The 20,014-nt window shown below is 45.1% G+C and overlaps 1 protein-coding gene across 1 annotated transcript in view; it reads left to right on the plus strand.

The window, feature by feature from the left end:
* The window catches only part of HAS2 (hyaluronan synthase 2), a 39,914-nt gene extending 20,517 nt beyond the window's left edge, over positions 1–19,397 (plus strand). Inside the window, exons 2-4 of the mRNA XM_081918855.1 lie at positions 4,750–5,376; positions 14,175–14,276; positions 17,806–19,397. Of these exons, the coding sequence (XP_081774981.1) occupies positions 4,750–5,376; positions 14,175–14,276; positions 17,806–18,735 (1,659 nt within the window). The 3' untranslated portion in view covers positions 18,736–19,397. The remainder of the gene's footprint in view (positions 1–4,749; positions 5,377–14,174; positions 14,277–17,805) is intronic.
* The last annotated feature ends 617 nt before the right edge of the window (positions 19,398–20,014 follow it).

Raw genomic sequence — 20,014 nt, forward strand, 5'->3', positions numbered from 1 at the left:
CAACCCTTTGGAAATCACACTTCTCTGAATTTTTCAACTTAGCTGTCCAGTCTTCACGTAATGTGTACAAATTTCATATACTATGGCAAAGATTACATAAGAGGCATACAGTGGTACCTCAGGTTACATACGCTTCAGGTTACACACTCCGTTAACCCAGAAAGAGTGCTTCAGGTTAAGAACTTTGCTTCAAGATAAGAACAGAAAATCGGGCTCCGGCGGTGCAGTGGCAGCAGGAGGCCCCATTAGCTAAAGTGGTGCTTCAGGTTAAGAACAGTTTCAGGTTAAGAACGGACCTCCAGAATGAATTAAGTACTTAACCCTCAGTACCACTGTATATTACTTTAAACTGCATATAATAATAATTTTTATTTATATCCCGCCCTCCCCAGCTGAAGCTGGGCTCAGGGCGGCTAACAATGCATACAGAAATGCATTACATTGGGCAAAATTGCACACAAACATTTGTATAGTAGGATAAATTTGCACGAGGTTTTTTTTAAATAGAAGATTGACAAATCGTTGTGAAAATGTGGAAAACTGAATTTAGGATTGGAGAAATGAGAAGACGAGAGAACCTGAAATTGACAAGATTACCCACCCCTAACTACCACCTTCCTTTTCTTCCTCCCCACTGTTTTTATCCTTGGATCTTGACTGTTTTCACACACAAATATCGCATCCTCTAGAATTCTATCTGTTACTTTTTATCTGCACAATCAGAATGAATTTCAGGAACCAAAAAGTCATACTGGAAAATACGGCCTTTGAGCAGTCTGGCCCCAAAATGACAACTAGGCATTCTGTTTTGGTGACCGTAATCCTGGTTCAAGGAGCCATTTAGTACCTAACTTATATCTGAGTTTCTAACCCTGGGGTCTGAGGAGGATGTCACTTGCTGCTGATGCCTCTGCTGTGACCAAATCACAGATCCAGGCCCATATAAGCAGCCTATAGCCAGTTTTCTGGGAGACAGTTCCATTGAACTCCTTTGAATAGACTTGTCTAGGCTGAGTGGACTTGAAGGGTTGTGCTAAGTCTTGCCCTATTGAAATGCAACCCAGGTTTAAAGCAGAACTTTCTGAGATACTGTCTCTCCCCACCCCCTATGCAATGCAAATCTATGCATCTTTACTCAGAGGTAAGGCCTCTTGAAATTATCCCCACCTTTACACAATGCTATGCATACTGACCTGGGAGTAAGCCCCATTGAGCATTGTGCAATGAATTTATGAGTAAAGATGCACAGTGCTAAACAGCAAGTCTCTCTGTTCCTGGAAAGGTTTTAATATATACACTTTGGTTATTACTGTGGTGCCTTCGCATCTTGTTCACTTGTTAAGTCTTGCATTCTTGTTAGATCATGCATAACTTGCGGAGTTTAGCATTACGGAGATTCCAGAGACAGACAAGCTAAGGATGCCAAAAGTTGCCAGATTCTATTTCAAGTTCTGAAAGGGCTCAGCCTATATATAGTCTGACACCTCCTTTCTCTCTCTCTCTCTCTCTCTCTCTCTCTCTCTCTCTCTCTCTCTCTCTCTCTCTCTCTAAAAAAGACCTTCTAATATTAGTATAAGCGACACGGAAGAACAGCACAGCTGATGAAGTCACTTTGCGCTTCAAGATTTCTCTAGCAAGTTAAGACTTGAAGCTGGAGGATATTGTACAACTTTTCCGAGACACTTGTAACAGCCGACTGACAAGTGTACGAATTTTTGGAACTCTTGCTCATGGTTTTGTCACCTTGCTCTAGGGTTTTGTTTTTAAAGGGAGCTTATAAACTGTGTGTGTGTGTGTGTGTGTGTTTAGACTTGAAAAAATATGGGGTCACTCTTGGTGGTTTATATTTAAAATTCATGAAAGCATAACAATAGGAATTCCATACCCAAGAAAGGCTGGGTTTCATCTCAAATATTGTTTTGCTAGTGTGTAACGTAATACAGGTATGGTGCATTTCAAATGTACAAAGCATTTAACATACATTTTCTCAGTTCTCCCTCTTACAGTCCTGTAAGGCAGGCAAATTTTATCCCCATGTTGTGGAGGGAACGTTGAGACCAAGAAAACAGTGAATCATACGAAACGCCTTATGAATTGATTGCTGTGATGAACTTTGAACTAGGGAATTGCACACATTAGTTTGCTGCTACACTGTATATTCCTTGTATATGCAATTTATAGGTACTAGGAAAGCCTTCCTAGTACCTATAAATTGCATATACAAGGAATATAAAAGGACCACTCTTTTATTACACATGCATTGGGACTTATCAGTTCTAAGTCAGAAATCTAACAAGAAGCCTTAATGGGAGCATAGTATCTAGATCTCAAGAAGTATTGAGTACCTCTCTATTCTACTTTTGTCGGACTATACTTTGAGTACTACGCCCAGTTCTGAGCACCACAGTTTAAGACCAATATCAGTAAACTGGAATGTGTCCTGAGGAGAGTGGCAGTGATGCAGAAAAGGGAGTGGGAATCTTATGGAGAGAGGTTGAAGGAGTTGCAAGATATGATTAAAAGACTATATGAAAGCCTTTTTAAAAAAACTGTCATATAAAATGATCAGATATGTTTTCCGTCAACTCAGAGGGTGGTACCCAAGGGATTTATTAGACTAAACATTAGGAAGAGCTTCCTGATGGTACAATCTGTTCAACAGTGGACCCGATTGCTTCAAATAGTGCTGGTCTAACCTTCAATGGAAGCTTGATGGCCACTTATTAGAGATGCTCTAGCAGCAGAGTTCCTACATCAGCAAGGGTTGGACTAGATGACATTTGAATTCCCTTCCAACTCTCTATGAACTACAAGAGGTAGTTAGCAGCAGCTGGTTCTGTTACATCTTGGTACTGCAGGACCAGGGAGAGCTCCCAGAGACTACAGGAGTTACATCCCAAATGGGAAAGATAATTTAAAGGGACAGCACCCTGGAATTGAGCCATGCAATGTGGCACCACTGAATGGGTTTAGACTGCGGCCACTGCCAATTTCTATTCCTTGGACAAAATGTTTGATCTGCCAGTCCCTGGTTCAATCTCCTAACTTGATTCCTTAGGGGATCAAGGATCTCCTAGGTAGACAATCCTGGTTCAAGTCCATAAATAAGAGGTGTAGTCATATGGGGAGAGGGATAAGATACACCATAGTTTGTAGGAATTGGCAATTTCCTGCTTAAGTGAGCCATTATCCACTAGTGTGTTTTTCTTGTTTTGCATTTTGGTCTGTGCAACATAAAATACAGCCGTAAAAAGGACCCTTAATGCACATCTGTCTCAGAGGAGATAAGCAGAATTGCATCCAGAAATATAGTTTGCTTGCGTCTTCTCTGCAGCTGCTTTCAATTGTCCTCTGGTTGTACCCTACATGAACCAGGTCACGTTGACCTAAGAAAACAATGCGATGTGGGGCACCGTGGTGCTGATCCAGATAAACCCAGGTCATTTAGAGCCCTTGCATTTGTAGGGGAGCAGAACATCAAATGGGGGGAATCAAGGGTGAATGACAGTGACTTGCATTCCCCCCCCCTGCTTTTGCTCTTATTTGCAAGGCATTTTAAGTAGACATGCAGGGACCTGAGACCTGCTATGTTCCCCTGGCACACACAGTTGCAAATACCCAGTTGCCACTGTCCAACATATGAAAGACCATCACATCCCACCATGGAGCCCATAACAAAGCAATGGTTTATCTGGTGACTATTGCCTGGGCTTGTAGCACAAGATCCAATCAACAGGTATCAGACAGGACTAAGTAGCAAGTACAAAAGTTTATTGACAAAACCTAACATTTTCCAAGATATTCTATAGAAACGCTTTGGGAATTTTGAACTACATTTCTCCTGGTGAAGAAGTAGCTTTTTATAAGCTCAAAACATGTTTCATTTGGCTCTGTTGTTAATGCAGAATCCAAGATAGATAAATACGTGCCAGCATTTTATGTAGTTTGAGTAGAACTATAAGCAGATTGCACATGATTGTTTGCAATGATTTTCCCATTATTGCTCCCTGTTTTTTCAATATTACATATGTCCCCCCTCAATCAGAATCTGGAAGCTATACCTTGCAGCTTATAGCTGTGTCTTAGGTGTCATAAACCTATTTCCTTCTATCTTGCTGTGGGGAACTTGTGGCCCTTCAGATGTTGTTGATGAGGCTACCTGACCTCCCTGTGGTTGGAGGATGGAGAAGGGAAGGGGGAGAGAGGGTGGCAAGTTCAGTGCAAATGTACAGGTAGAGGCAACCTAGTGCTCCCGTCTGCCTGTTTGCACCGCACCAGCCTCACTGCCCCCGTATCCCAGAATACAACAGCAACTCAGGCAGAGGAAGATCAGGTAAGCGGTGTAGCCTTGCCATGCAGTCCACTGCTACTCCATCTCCCATCATCCCTGACTATTGAATACATCAGCTAGGGAGTTGGAGTCCAACAAGTGCCACAGGTTTCCTCAAAGGTAAAGGGACCCCTGACCATTAGGTCCAGTCGTGGCTGGCTGAGGGAGCCGGTGTACAGCTTCCAGGTCATGTGGCCAGCATGACTAAGACGCTTCTGGCGAACCAGAACAGCGCACGGAAACGCCATTTACCTTCCCGCCAGAGCAGTACCTATTTATCTACTTGCACTTTGATGTGCTATCAAACAGCGCTACCTGCGTCCCAACAGGTTTCCTTATCCCTGCCTTAAACTAACCTGATCATCTCTTTTATCCAGAAGTATGCTTAAGTAACCATGACCTGTCTTGATCCATTGCAGATGCATTGCGAGAGGTTTCTATGTATCTTGAGAATACTTGGAACCACACTCTTTGGGGTGTCCCTCCTGCTTGGGATCTCCGCTGCTTACATTGTTGGGTACCAGTTTATCCAAACGGACAACTATTACTTCTCCTTTGGACTCTACGGCGCCATTCTGGCATCGCACCTCATCATCCAAAGCCTGTTTGCCTTCCTCGAACACAGGAAAATGAAACGGTCTCTTGAGACGCCCATCAAGCTGAACAAAACTGTTGCCCTTTGCATTGCTGCCTACCAGGAGGACCCCAACTACTTAAGGAAATGTTTACTTTCCGTGAAAAGGCTCACCTACCCTGGAATTAAGGTGATTATGGTCATCGATGGGAATTCTGAAGATGACGTTTACATGATGGACATTTTTAGCGAAATCATGGGCAGGGATAAGTCTGCTACTTACGTCTGGAGGAATAACTTCCACCAGAGAGGCCCAGAGGAGACGGAAGAGTCGCATAAGGAGAGCATGCAGCACGTCACTCAACTGGTCCTGTCCAACAAAAGTGTCTGCATCATGCAAAAATGGGGCGGGAAAAGAGAAGTGATGTACACAGCGTTCAAAGCACTGGGGAGAAGCGTGGATTATGTGCAGGTAGGTATGAAAAAGCCCTTCTTCACTGCCAAGTAAAACAAGAATCCAAAGAAAGCAGGTCTTGTACATCTTGTGCTGGACGTTGCAGTGCGTAGCCTATCCTAGTCCCTCAGTGAACAGAGCGCCCCTTTCACTCTCCATTTGGAAAACAGCAGGGCTGTTGAAAAGCTTTAGCTTCTGAAATAGTTAAGGCTGGTCAGATAGTACACAGTGACACGTCATGCTGGTGCAGGGCCAGTTTTAAGGGGATGGGCAGAATCTGACACTGAGCTGTGCAGTTACTTAACTTAGAAGCGTTCACAAACCATAACAAATTCAGACACCAGTACACCGGGGGGGTGGGGTGTGGCACTTACGTGCCAAGGCCCCGTGACCCGCAGTTCCCTAATGGACAATAAACACATGGACACGAGTATTTTGGTTTATGGGTTCAAATAGGCCACAACTTTATTGGTTACAGATGTGAGGGGTTTGGCTTAGGCATTGGGTGAAGCCAGGCTAGATCTCTACTCCAACCTGCCCGCAGGAAGTCCATCTAAGAGTAAACCACCTATAGGGGGGAACCCTATGACGTACATCAAGTAGGGGCACCCCGAGGGGTTCCCACTGGGGTTGTGACATGGCCCTAGCCCACGTCCGACAGAATTGGACAGAATCCACACCCCCGGATCCCTTTAACAGGATAGCCTTACTGAGAGGGGGCAGGCAAAGGCTACTACCTCCCCTCCATCCAAACAAAGGCTTACCCGATGCCTAACCTCAATGCCTAACCTCACAAAGAGATTACCTTACCATATTCATTGCATACTGGACCTTAACTCATGGTCCAGTATGCAATGAATATGGTAAGTGGAGCACCCCAAAACCTGCAAATGATATCTATGATTACTTGGACCCCCGAAGCATCACCAGTTTGAAATTGGGACAAACATTGTGGCAGCCATTTCTTCTCTGAATGATATTCTTTCCCCAATCATATTTTTTAAAGCAGGGATAGATTCTTTGCCTCTGTTTACACATGTTTCTGTTTACCATATCTGTTTATTGGCACTTGTTTCTAAATCCGTAGATTAATCACTTGCGGAATTACATAACCCGCAACAGCAGTTGGTGGGGTGGTAGCACTTATCTGCCCTATCACCTGTGTTACTGAGAAGGAGAAGGGAGAGGTGGTGGTTTGGCCAGCGCAGTGCAAATGCGCTGGCAGAGCCAACCTGTGCTGCTGCCAGGTGCGTTTGCATTCTGCCGACCTCACGGCCAACTCACTCATGGCTATCTCACCCTTCCCAGTACACTGCAGTGATGCAGGTGACAGTAGGTCAGGTAAGCACCACTGTCCTACCTTGCTGACCACTGCTGGTAACCTGCATGATGGCTGCTAGCAGAAGCAGCTTGCGAATGAATCAGGGTTATAAGACTGCAAAGACAGCAGTCTCTCAGTGGGCTGTTGGTCTGAAGAAGAGCATTGCAGTTTCAGTGTGGGTTGCTATTTACTTGTCTCACGTAACTGTTTCAGAGGGGATCTCCCGCTATCTATTAGCTTACATCATTAGGGGAAATGCTCTGTTTCTGGGAACTTACTTGAATTCAAGCCAATTCCATCAAAAGGCGAAAGCGATGGAGCTATACTAGGGAGTTCCCGACGAGGAACTCTGAACTGCAGCTGATCCTAGCAGAGCTCCCAGTCAGAAACAAAAAGTCCCACTTACAAAGGGACACTCTGGATTTCAATTTTAAGTGCCCAGCTGTTCCTTTGTAGCTGCATCCAGAGGTACCCCATACCTATGATGGGGTATGGGGCACAGTTTGTCAGAAGCAGCTCAGCAAGCAAACTTGGGACTCACATCAGGCCCAATTTACACCCGCAGTACAGAGGTTTCACCACTGCTGAGCTACAGGAAGTAGTGTGACTCATGCAACACGCTGGCGATTAATATACACAGAATAATAAATTATACATTCTTTATCAACCTTCTGAGAAAAATACAAAACATTAAACAAAGCCGCAGAGACTTGCGAACTACCCAACCTAAGATGAACCTATAATGTCTGGCTTCAATAGGTTTTTCAAATGCTTAACTCAGTCTTTTAGATAAGTTCATGCAGATACCAACAAAAGGTTGCTGCTGCTTGCAAATAAGGTCTCTCTTAGAAAGGTCATAGAATCTTGGAGCTCGAAGGGACCCACGGGTTATCTAGTCCAACCCCCTGCCCTGCAGGAATCTCAGCTAAAGCATCCATGACAGATGGCCATCCAACCTCTGTTTAAAAGCCTCCAAGGAAGAATACGATAATCTTTATCATCTTTATTGTCATTGTCCCATACAGAACAACGAAACTGAAAAATCTACATAAGACATTCAGAAACCAACAAGCCTGCTATCCCAGCCTGGTTAGCCCCCTAAAAACTCTGATACCCCATTTTTAAATACAATATACTCCCATAGAGACTCCTTACACTGCGTTTAAAACCAAAATTGCATTTGGATAGAAACTGTTTCTCAGGCAGCTAGTCCTAGTCTTTATAACCCTGTACCTTCTTTCCAGAAGGCAGAAGCTGAAAGAGATCATTTCCGGGCTGTGCACTATCCTGCACTATCTCTGCAGCTTTCTTATGTCACCTGGAAGCATGGATTTGACCCAATTATTCTCTCCGCAGTCTTTATAACCCTGGACAGCATTGTTTTTCCCCTGACAGTGCAGCTCCCAAACCACATACACAGATCATAAGTTAAGACACTCAAGAGTACAATGGTAAAATGCCATCAACAGGTCCTTTGAGAGATTGTTTTTCCGGAGAATTCTCAAGAGTCCACGGCTTCTCATGGGAATCTGTTCCACTGTTTTTAACAGGTCTTACTGTCAGAAACTTTTTTTGAACGTTTAGCCGGAATCTCCTTTCTTGTAACTTGAAGCCATTGGTTCGAGTCCTACCCTCAAGAGCAGGAGAAAACAGATGTGCTCTGTCTTCCATGTCTCAACCCTTGAGATATTTGAAGATGGCTATCATATCTCCTCTCAGTCTCCTCTTTTCCAGGCTAAACATACCCAGCTCCTTCAAGTTTTCCTCTATACCCTATTCCAGGAGAGGAAGACTAGCGTCTGTACCATAGCCTGGGTCCTGGGTGCCCCTACCAGTGGTGACTGGTGCCCAGTGGGGCTGGTGAGGCAGAAGGCAAGGGGACTGCAATATGGGAAACCAGAGCCAATGACCGGCAGACCCCAACTCATGGCTGGTTGTAAATAAGGAGGCAGACAGGTGGGGGTAGGTTGAGGTTTGGGGGCACTGCCCCATTGTGGTTATGGAGCAGCCTTCAGTGGCCCTACCACAGTCATTAGGGTCTGGGAGTCACCTAACACACAGAATTCACCCCAGTCCCTTGAACACCCAACACAGTGTCAATCTGTGGCAGTGTCTTTGTGCCACAAATGCCTCACACCAGGACCTGCCTATCTGCATTCCTCCACAGTGAAGAGCCCTGAACTTTGGTAGCAGACATCAGCTTTTGAATCCTCACTCAGCCCTGAAGCTCATTTGGGGCCAATATTTACACCATACAGTCATATCTCTTGTTAAGTTTGCTTCAGTTAAATCTTTTCAGGTTGTGTTCTGTGGTGACCTGGAAGTACCGGAAACGGTTACTTCCAGGTTTCGCTGCTCGTGCATGCACAGGCACTCAAAATGACGCCACTTGCATGCGCAAAAGTGGCAAATCATGACCCGCGTACGCACAGACGCGGGTTGCGTTCTGCTCATGTTGCGAATGGGGCTTCGGAACGGATCCTGTTTGCAACCAGAGAGAGGTACCGCTGTATAAGTAAAACTTCTATAAAATGGTAAAGGACCCCTGACAGTTAAGTCCAGTCGCAGATGACTCTGGGGTTGTGGCACTCATCTCGCTTTACAGGCCAAGGGAGCTGGCATTTGCCCGCAGACAGTTTTTACGGTTCATGTAGCCAGCATTGTGAAGCCGATTCTGGTGCAACAGAACACCAAAACCAGAGCAGTGCACGGAAACACCATTTACCTTCCCGCCGGAGTGGTACCTGGTTATCTACTTGCACTTTGACGTGCTTTCGAACTGCTAGGTTGGCAGGAGCAGGGACCGAGCAACGGGAGCTCACCCCGTCGCGGGGATTTGAACCGCCGACCTTCTGATCGGCAAGCCCAAGAGGCCCAGTCGTTTAGACCACAGCACCACTAGTAAATGCTCCTGGCTTCCCTCAAAGAATATTAGGAGCTTTAGTTTATTGCGGGTGCTGAGAGATGTTGGGAGACGCTCATTCCCCTTGCAGAACTACAGATCTCAGAATGGCTTAACAATCAGGGGGAACTGTGGCTCGGTTGTGAGGAGAGTAGAGGCCTCTTAAACAGCAACACCCACAACAAGGAACTCCCATAATTATTTGGGGGAAGCCATGATGGTTGAAAGTGGTATCGTGGTACTTTAAACAGATGTTGTGAATGTGGCCTATTGGGACATTCTTCTCCCTCCCTCCCTCTTTCTGTCTCTTGGCCCCAGTCTACCTCTCTGAAAGGATAAAATGGGGGCAACCCACGCCCATGTATTCCTCCCCAAAGCTCGACGGCAATTATAAATACAAGTAGCCTGCGTGAGTTAGTTCTTTGTTTGTAAGCTTTTTGCCCCTTCCATTTTACCAGGCCTAGTAAGGAAAGGGGGGGGGGTATGTCTATGTCAGATGCAGCCCAGCTGGCAAATAATCCTTGCCTGCAGCTTGTACTTTGCAAAGGGGGTGGGTGGGTGCTGCCTAATTCATTTTTAAGTGAACGGTGTCACTGAGGCTTTAAAGGCCAAGCTTTTGCCTTGAGTGAGGTAATGCAGCTGTAAAGATGAAGCCAACACTCTTTGGCTGAGGGATCTCTCCTGTTTGTATTTCTAAGCTCCCCCCCTCCTCCCCACCCAGCCACCGCCGCCTTCCCCCTGCTTCTTAACAAGTTTTTATAGGGCTTTAAAATCTCTCCATTTTCGCGGACTCTGCCAATCCTTTGAGATGCTCTTTCTGAGCAGCAAGAGCATCTGTTTGCACATGAGTGCCTCGGAGTTTCTCACAGAATGAATCATGGCCTCGGATCCCAGCAATACATCTGGCAAAGGGGGGGGGGAGGGAGAGTTTTTAAGAAGTGTTGTTGGGTTTTTTAAAGCAACAACCGAAGAGGGCTTTTTAACGTTTTGATTCACTATTAATAATTTCATTTCTAGCCTCAGGTGGCAGATATGGTTCTTTCACTCTCCATAGCATCCTCACAGCAGCGCTGTGAGGGAGGTTGAGCTGAGAGTCGGTGACTAGCGCAAGGTAAAGATAAAGGGACCCCTGACCATAAGGTCCAGTCGTGACTGACTCTGGGGTTGCGGCGCTCATCTCGCTTTATTGGCTGAGGGAGCCGGCGTACAGCTTCCGGGTCATGTGGCCAGCATGACTAAGCCGCTTCTGGCAAACCAGAGCAGCGCATGGAAACGCCATTTACCTTCCCACCGGAGTGGTACCTATTTATCTACTTGCACTTGACGTGCTTTCGAACCGCTATGTTGGCAGGAGCAGGGACCGAGCAACGGGAGCTCACCTCATTGCTGGGATTCAAACTGCCGACCTTCTCATCAGCAAGTCCTAGGGTTTGTGGTTTAACCCACAGCGCCACCCGCGTCCTAAGCCCAAGGTAGGGATGGGGGAAATATTGAATTCAGTTATCATTTAAAGGTGAACTTACATAAATTGCACTTTGCGAAACGGTACACAAACCGAAACACAGCTGTCCTCTGTAATTCACACCCCTCTGAATTTTGCAACGCAGTTCTCCCACCAAGTAGTTTGTACAAAAATGCATATCCTAGAGTAAAGTGTGGATATAAATTTCTATATTAGTGAAAATAGCATGGAAACATACATTCTGTTGGAGAAAACAGTGTTGTGAAATCATGCATAGGAGGAGAAGGGTGTACAAAAACTGTGCTTATCTGGAGAAATTTGCACTAAAATGCTTACAATTTTTCATGATGGTTTTTAAAAAATGTAAACTGATTCTGAAAGGGGGAGAACCAAACTTAAGACTGAAAAAAATGGGGGGCGGCAGACACGCCTGGAGAAACCAAAATTGCCAGATTTTTCCTGTTCTTAGCTGCATGGCAAAATAGGGATTTGAACTCTGGTCTCCCAGGTCCTATGACACCACATTAGCTCTTTCAAATAAGAGAGATTTATCATAAATATCAGGGAATATGGCTACCCAATGCTTCACAGAGCTTGCTTGTTAATGTACCTGCCGCATGACACCCCTGACGTCCAAGGCAAAGCAGAATCGCCACATTGTGGTGCACTAACAACCCTAACTGATGCTGGTTCTTCCCCTAACAGCATTCTGAAGGCTGTTTTTGTTGCCAAATGGACAAAAAGGCACCTCTAATGGTCTCTAAGCCCATATGCAAGTGACTGTAATCCCCCCTGCTTCTAAATGAAGTGGGTACAGATTTGTAGATCTAGTGTTTCATGCCAGCTATGAATAGAACTGCTTGCCACCCAGTAATCTATTGGTCTAACTGGGAAACTAATGAATGGGAGTCAGAAATATTAATCAACACTCTTTATAGCAGGCTCCCCTATAACCTGTTAGCACCACCCTTGGCTCTGTCCTTTGACCTATCAGGTTCACCTAGGGTCACTGTCAGGTATATGACGTGCTCCTGGTGAAGTTGGTGATAAAAGGCCTGGGTTTGAATTCCTGCTTGAGCTGCGAAGTTTCACTATGTGACCTTGGAACAGTCATGACTGGTCAGCTCAACACGTTGGTTTTGAATATAACTGGGGAGGAAGGATAGACCCAAGTGAATGTTACCCAGAGTTCATTAGAGGAAGGCTTAGAATAGAAACATTTGCAGCAATTAGTGGGTGGAAGGAACTTTCAATTTCAATTGCTCGTTTTTCCAATATTAAATTTGCTTCTCCAGATTTCTGCAGTGATTTGCATTTTTCAAAGCAATCCTCATGAAAATTCATTCTGTGTCACATGGAAGGAGGGAACAAGCTTGTTTTCTCCTTCTCCAGAGGGTTACAATAAAGGAGATTTCTGACTAAAACTTTCTGACCATAAGAGCTGTTACAACAGTGGAACAGTCTCCTCTGGGAGGTTGTGGACTCTCCTTCCTTTTTAAGCAGAGGTTGGATGTCCATCAGTCATGGATGCTCTATCTGAGATTTCTGCATTGCTACAATTCTATGAGTCTGTGTACCTAGAAGTTGGGGAGACCAGCAGCAAAACTGGGCATCAGAACGGGGATGATGCTCCTTGTGGGGTGCCACCTAAGGCAGCCACCTCACTCAACCTCATGGTCAGGCCGGTTCTGCTCTGTCTTCTGCCCTTAAGTGAGCATCCACTGCCATGACCATTTTACTCAACAACAACTCTTCAAAGGAGAAGAAAGCCATACCTGCAGAACATTTCAAACATGCTAGAAATGAGGTCAGAATATCCTTTGAAACAATAGGTAAAGGTCAAGGGACCCCTGACCATTAGGTCCAGTCGTGGCCGACTCTGGGGTTGCGGTGCTCATCTTGCTTTATTGGCCGAGGGAGCTGGCGTACAGCTTCCAGGTCACGTGGCCAGCATGACTAAGCCGCTTCTGATGAACCAGAGCAGCGCACGGAAATGCCATTTACCTTCCCGCCGGAGTGGTACCTATTTATCTACTTGCACTTTGACATGCTTTCGAACTGCTAGGCTGGCAGGAGCAGGGACTGAGCAACAGGAGCTCACCCCGTCGCGGGGATTCGAACCGGCAACCTTCTGATCGGCAAGCCCAAGGCTCTGTGGTTTAACCCACAGCGCCACCCGCATCCCTTTTGAAACAATACGAGAGCATAATAACAACAAGCAGAGCAACATTAAATGCTATAAAACGCGAGTGTGCGATTATGAGAAACAGTTCTGTAGGCGTGTTGTGAATGAGAGAGCTCCATGAAACCCAGGTTCAAAGAGATCTGGTTGGCAGAATCAGCTTCTGGAATCATGTATACATGAATGGCTAAACCTTCTGTGAGTGAAAAAAAAGGGGGGGCTATCGTATTTCTTCCCAGATCCTCTGCCAATTTTTATAAGCATCTGTAGGTTCACTCACCATTCATTCCCCCCTTAGGACAGCGGGAAACTTTTGAACTGGGGGCACCAAATGCATCCGGTTTCCTTCTGTCAAATGGGATCAGGAAAAGTGCAGAACACCCGCAAAGTCCCCCCCCCAACACACACACACATACACACACACACTCTTCTCCATGCCCCATCTCATGAACACGGTCCTTGTTCAAAGAAGTTGATCCAATGCGCAAATAAAATAAATACCTCTGATTCTGAGAACAGACATTTCTTTATAGCCACAGTACTCACACAACTGCTGTTACATTTAAAGGGTATGCCTGCTAGCCTGACACAAACAGGCTTTAAAAGGGGGAAAACTGCAGATTCCGGTGGGAAGTGTTTTAGAGCGAGCGGAGTCAGATGTGAGGGAACAAAGAGAATCTTTAAGCCTTACAATGTGAAAAAGTGCATAGTTGAAATTTGCAGTTAAAAATTGAAATCTGCCAAAGGCATCACCCCCTTGTGTGAATGGGGTGACCTTTTTTCAAGTTTTGTAAGTGTTGCTAAGCTTTGCCAACGTGGGTTCCACAACCTGTGATTCGCTTGATAGGATTTGTTTCAAAACACACCAATTGTGAAACACATAGTTTTCGGAAGTGCCGACTCTGGTTCCCTTATTAATTCCACATTTACTTATTTTTCTCGTGGACAGGTTTGCGACTCTGATACAATGCTTGATCCAGCTTCGTCGGTAGAAATGGTCAAGGTTTTAGAAGAAGATCCAATGGTTGGAGGCGTTGGGGGAGATGTGCAGGTGAATATAGCAATTTTCAAACTCTGCATCAAAGACTGTAAATTTAGGGCCACCTCTATGTGCTCCCTTGCAAGTGAAGATTGATAGTCACGCAGGAAGTCACATGCATATTTTATGTTCATTGTGAACATTTCTCCTATAGTGGATGCATTGATCCAGAAGCCACTGGATATCTAGGCTGGATTTGGGAATATTGATCTATGAACTTTGCACAGAAGACATTCCTATGTGATGCCACCGTTCATGCATTTACAATATGCTTGCTATTTCATTCCGAGTAGGACATGGTAATACAGACAACCCTGATTTGCACAAGGGTTGTGTTCTGGGTCATTGTGCACGACATAAGCCTACTCACACCCACCCCCTTTTCTGCCTCCTTTTCCAGCCACTTCCATACCCTGTCACATGTCCTTATTGGTCATTGTCTGTAAATGAGCCATGTACCCTCCAACATTTCTCCAATGAAAATAAAGGTAAAGGTACCCCTGCCCGTACGGGCCAGTCTTGCCAGACTCTGGGGTTGTGCGCCCATCTCACTTAAGAGGCCAGGGGCCAGCGCTGTCCGGAGACACTTCCGGGTCACATGGCCAGTGTGACATCGCTGCTCTGGCAAGCCAGAGCTGCACACGGAAACGCCGTTTACCTTCCCGCTGGTAAGCGGTCCCTATTTATCTACTTGCACCCGGAGGTGCTTTCGAACTGCTAGGTTGGCAGGCGCTGGGACCGAGCAGCGGGAGCGCACCCCGCCACAGGGATTCAAACCGCCGACCTTTCGATCGGCAAGTCCTAGGCGCTGAGGCTTTAACCCACAGCGCCACCTGTGTCCCTCCAATGAAAATAGGGACGTCCTATTCCGTAATAATACAGTGGTACCTCGCAAGACGAATGCCTCGCAAGACGAAAGGGTTTTTCATTTTTTGAGTTGCTTCGCAGGACGATTTTCCCTATGGGCTTGCTTCGCAAGACGAAAACGTCTTGCGAGTTTGCTTCCTTTTTCTTAAAGCCGTTAATACCCAGGGAATCCGCGCTCCACAAGACGAAAGAATCGCAATACGAAACAACTCGCGGAACGAATTAATTTTGTCTTGTGAGGCACCACTGTATTTATTATTACTGGTTTAGCATTTATACCCCACCCATCTGAATGTGTTGCCCCAGTCACTCTGAGTGGCTTCCAACATATCTAAAAACATGATAAAACATTAAAAAAGCACACATCCCTATCCTTCCCCACCTTCAGATGGTTTGGGGGTTGGATAACTGAGCTTTTCTGTTAATCTGAAAAGCCTAATAATAATAATAAAAAAAATTATTTATACCCTGCCCTCCCCAGCCAAGACCAGGCTCAGGGCTGCTAACACCCGATATAAAACAATTGATCGAAATACAACTTTAAAAACAAGATTAAAATACAATATTAAAACATCAAAACATTAAAATGCAGCCTCCTTTCAGTGGAAACTCAAATCAAAAACTTTTTGGGGGATGAAAACGTCAAGTCTTCACCAAGGCTAGCTATTCAGACTGGTCCTACGTGGGCCAGAAATAAGCCAGGGAAGTTCCCAAATAGGAGTTCCATCACAGAAAGAGAAAGGAAAAAAGAAGAGGGGGAGGGAATCAAATTGATTCCAAGCCAAAGGCCAGATAGAACAACTCTGTCTGGGGCCTGTATAGATAAAATGGGCCCCAATGTAAAGGATCTGGGGCACAAAAGACCGACTGAGACAAGATAATAGAGTGTGCCGATTACAGTGTTGCCAGGCCTAATTCTTACACAATATAGTCCACATGAAGCTTTGACTCTTGGAATCAGTCATTGCATTTCAGGAGACTTATTTGCTCGTAGGGCAAGGTTCAGGTTCTAATTATATAGGGGTAAAATAACATGATTAGGAAAGAGCATAAGACAGAGATGGGTGATCGGGATGGAGTGAGCTGCTGATCTGGCTGTGCTTGGTGTCAATGAGCAGGGGCGTAGGAAGGGGGCTGCAGGGGGTGCGGTGTAATCCCTGAGGGGGCGACAAAATGGCACACACCAGGGGGGCGGCACTTACCAAGCCACGCGTCTCTCCTGGGAGTGACACGGTGGCTCGGGGCCCCGTGCTGCCTGACATCTCTGCCCGACCCTTGAGCAGATCACAGTGAAGTTGTGCAGTCAAAGTGGATTTGCAGGTAGCCAAAAACAAAATAAACAAGACCTTGGAAAAAGCTGGAGTCTAGAAATGTACAGAAACCAGAGTACTTTGGTCTGGGGGACTTTGTTGGTTTTGCAGACTCTGAACTTGGAAACGATATGTATGCCTGTGTTCTTTCTGCCATTTGGGGTCTCTTGCAAATGTTCCATTCTGTGTCCAGGGAAGTATTTGTTCAAAATTGGGGTCTAGATGAGAGGGAAGGATGCTGGAAGTAGGAGGAGCCCCAAAATAAGGCACTGAGCAATTCCAGGTCTTCTATCACACAAGGCGGAGCCACACTATCCATTTGAAGCACACCCAACACTCATTGAAAGTGCTCTGGTTCCCCCAAGGAATCTTGGGAACTGTAGTCTGTTAAGGATGCTGGGAATTTGTAGCTCCTTGAGGGGGAAACTGCAGCTCCCAGGATTGTACTTTAAATGCATGGTGCTGATCTGCACGCAGGTTGAAAACCACTGCCACAAAATATCGGTAACATTGGTATTGTGTGAGAGAGAGCCAACATGAAGTGCAGGATTCTTGCATTACAGGATTCTATGAAAACATGGGTGGGAGGGAGTAACAGAATATTAAAAATAATGTAAGAATAAAAGAAAATTATTATAAATCAATTTGGGGATAGTATTTAACGCCAGTCAGATTAAACCAAATAAACAAGGGATATTCGGTGTTATGTTGGAGGGGATGCCAGGAAACAGGGAATTATGTTCACATGTGGTGGAAGTATAAATATGTAATAAAATAAAATAAAATTGGCAAATGGTGTTTAAGGGGAGATAACAGAAATCACTGGGTTAAAGCTGACCAAAAGTCCAGAGGTAGCACTATTATCAATTTACGATGAGGTGGAAGGTTCACAGGTTATGAAGAACTTGCTCACAAATTTATTGACAGCTGCACACATTATTATAGCTAGGAAGTTGAAGGGGAAAGCAGAATATAAAATGGAAGAATGGCATAAAGAGGTGTGGGATATAGCTATTAATGATAAATTAACATGTGCCATTAAGGTAAGGCAGGGAATATGCAGGCGAAATTATTTTGAGGAGATATGGAGGGTGTTTGTAGAATTTGTACTGTTAAAATGGAAAGGGGTCAAACCATCGCAAGAGGTGTTGGAATTTTGGGAGGTTGGATGTTAATGGTCTCAGTGGTGGGGTGCACATTTTTATTCTTTTTTCTTTGATTATTACTATGTCAAAATAAAAAAATGGGGAAAAAATGTGAATGGCAGTATTTTATGACTTTATGGGTTTTGTTTTTTTTAAAAAAACCACAGTTGCATATTCTTTTTCTTGCTAAAACTTCCTTTTCATTGTTGCTGCTTGCAGATTTTGAACAAGTACGACTCGTGGATCTCCTTTCTCAGCAGCGTTCGATACTGGATGGCGTTTAACATCGAGAGGGCCTGCCAGTCCTACTTTGGCTGTGTGCAGTGCATCAGTGGGCCCTTGGGGATGTACAGGAACGCCTTACTCCACGAATTTGTGGAAGACTGGTACAATCAAGAATTCATGGGATCTCAGTGCAGCTTTGGAGACGACCGCCATCTCACCAACCGAGTCCTGAGCCTTGGCTATGCAACGAAATACACGGCTCGGTCCAAGTGCCTTACCGAAACGCCCATCGAATATCTCAGGTGGTTGAACCAACAGACCCGCTGGAGCAAGTCCTACTTCCGAGAGTGGCTATACAATGCAATGTGGTTCCACAAGCACCACTTGTGGATGACGTACGAGGCTGTCATCACCGGCTTCTTCCCATTCTTCCTCATTGCCACTGTCATCCAGCTTTTCTACCGGGGGAAGTTGTGGAACATCCTGCTTTTCTTGTTGACAGTCCAGCTGGTGGGCCTTATCAAGTCTTCCTTTGCCAGCTGCCTTAGAGGGAACATTGTCATGGTTTTCATGTCTCTCTACTCAGTGTTGTACATGTCCAGTTTACTGCCGGCAAAGATGTTTGCCATCGCCACCATAAACAAAGCAGGCTGGGGCACGTCGGGCCGGAAAACCATCGTGGTCAACTTCATAGGACTCATCCCGGTCTCCATTTGGTTTACAATCCTCTTGGGCGGCGTCATTTTCACGATATACAAGGAATCCAAAAAGCCATTCACTGAATCGAAACAGACCGTGCTAATCATTGGTACGATACTTTACGCCTGCTATTGGGTGATGCTCTTGACTTTGTACTTGGTCCTCATCACCAAATGCGGAAGGAGGAAGAAGGAACAACAGTACGACATGGTGCTTGATGTATGATTCAACCACTGTGCCTCCCTTAACCCCATTTTTAAAAAAAATTTCTTCTTTTGCTGCCCATGGAATCTTTCTTGTCACACGACGAACCTTCTAGCGTTTGTGGTACTTGAGATCATCAAGGGAAAAGGATCACTGCTGCTGGGACTTGAACATGAACGAATTCATGACCATGCCAAAGCAATAATAATAATAATAAAATGTGATTGTGCCTTTTTGTCGGGAAAGGGTGGGGGAGGGGGGAGAAGAAAATCACAAGGATTCAACCCATTCCTGTGGGTGGTCTCCCAACGATGCACTTTCTTCTGTTGTGCGTACGCCCAAAAGTGTTAACGTCCTATATACCTCATTGGCCACGCTCCTGTGGGCGGACATGGAAGAAAGGGAGATTTGGAGACACAAGCAAAGGATCTGGTAACCCATTTTAGGATCTGCAACCTAATTTATGAACCTTCTTGTTGTTCTGTTACTTTTTTTCCTAGGAAGTGGTGCGAGTGAGCATGTGGTGTGTGTGTGTGTGTGTTAGGCTGCAAACTGTAATTCCAAAGTCAAGTTTTTATAAGGGTTTTGATGACCAAGGGTTTGTATTTTTATATAATTGTAATTATTTGTCTCTGTTTACTTTTTACACCAGTCTTTTTTTAAAAAAACAAATAAATAAAAACTTCGTATTTTATATTTCTGCCAAAAAGTACACTATTTTCACCCCTCCCTGCCACTCTTACAGTCTCTCGCTTCCCCCCCTCTAAATAGGCTTTGAAAAACTCCTCCTTAAAAAAGAAAAGAAAAAGACTTGCCCACAATGTGAAAATGGTTTGCTGATTTGAATTTTCCCCCTCCCACTATTGAAAGAAGAATTTTTAAAAAGTCTCTGTATTTTTAAACTGATTAATGTTTATTTCTGTGAAAGTATTTAAATGTGTGCTTTTGACTTTATTTGAGGGGTGGAAGGGAAAATTAACATCATTGTCAATTTTTGGAGGCAAAATCTTTGTGCGCAAGGAATAGCACAATCCCCAGGATATTCTCCTGCCTAGACCCCCATTGAAATCCATGGGAGCTGCGTTGAGTGATCACAAACCACTTCAGTGGCACCATTTGGGCAGATGTCCAGTGCCCCACATAGTAGAATAATTAGAGTGAGAGGACAAAAACACCAGGCTTGACTTAACCAAATATTGACGTCGCAATGAGACCGTTAAATCCAGAGCCCAAAATTCCACCTCCGGTTCTGCACAGCTCCCACCAATTTCAGTGCGAATTGCGGAGGAGAACTTTCTGT

This window comes from Podarcis melisellensis (genome assembly GCF_964234715.1).
Source record: "Podarcis melisellensis genome assembly, chromosome: 7".
NCBI lineage: Eukaryota > Metazoa > Chordata > Lepidosauria > Squamata > Lacertidae > Podarcis > Podarcis melisellensis.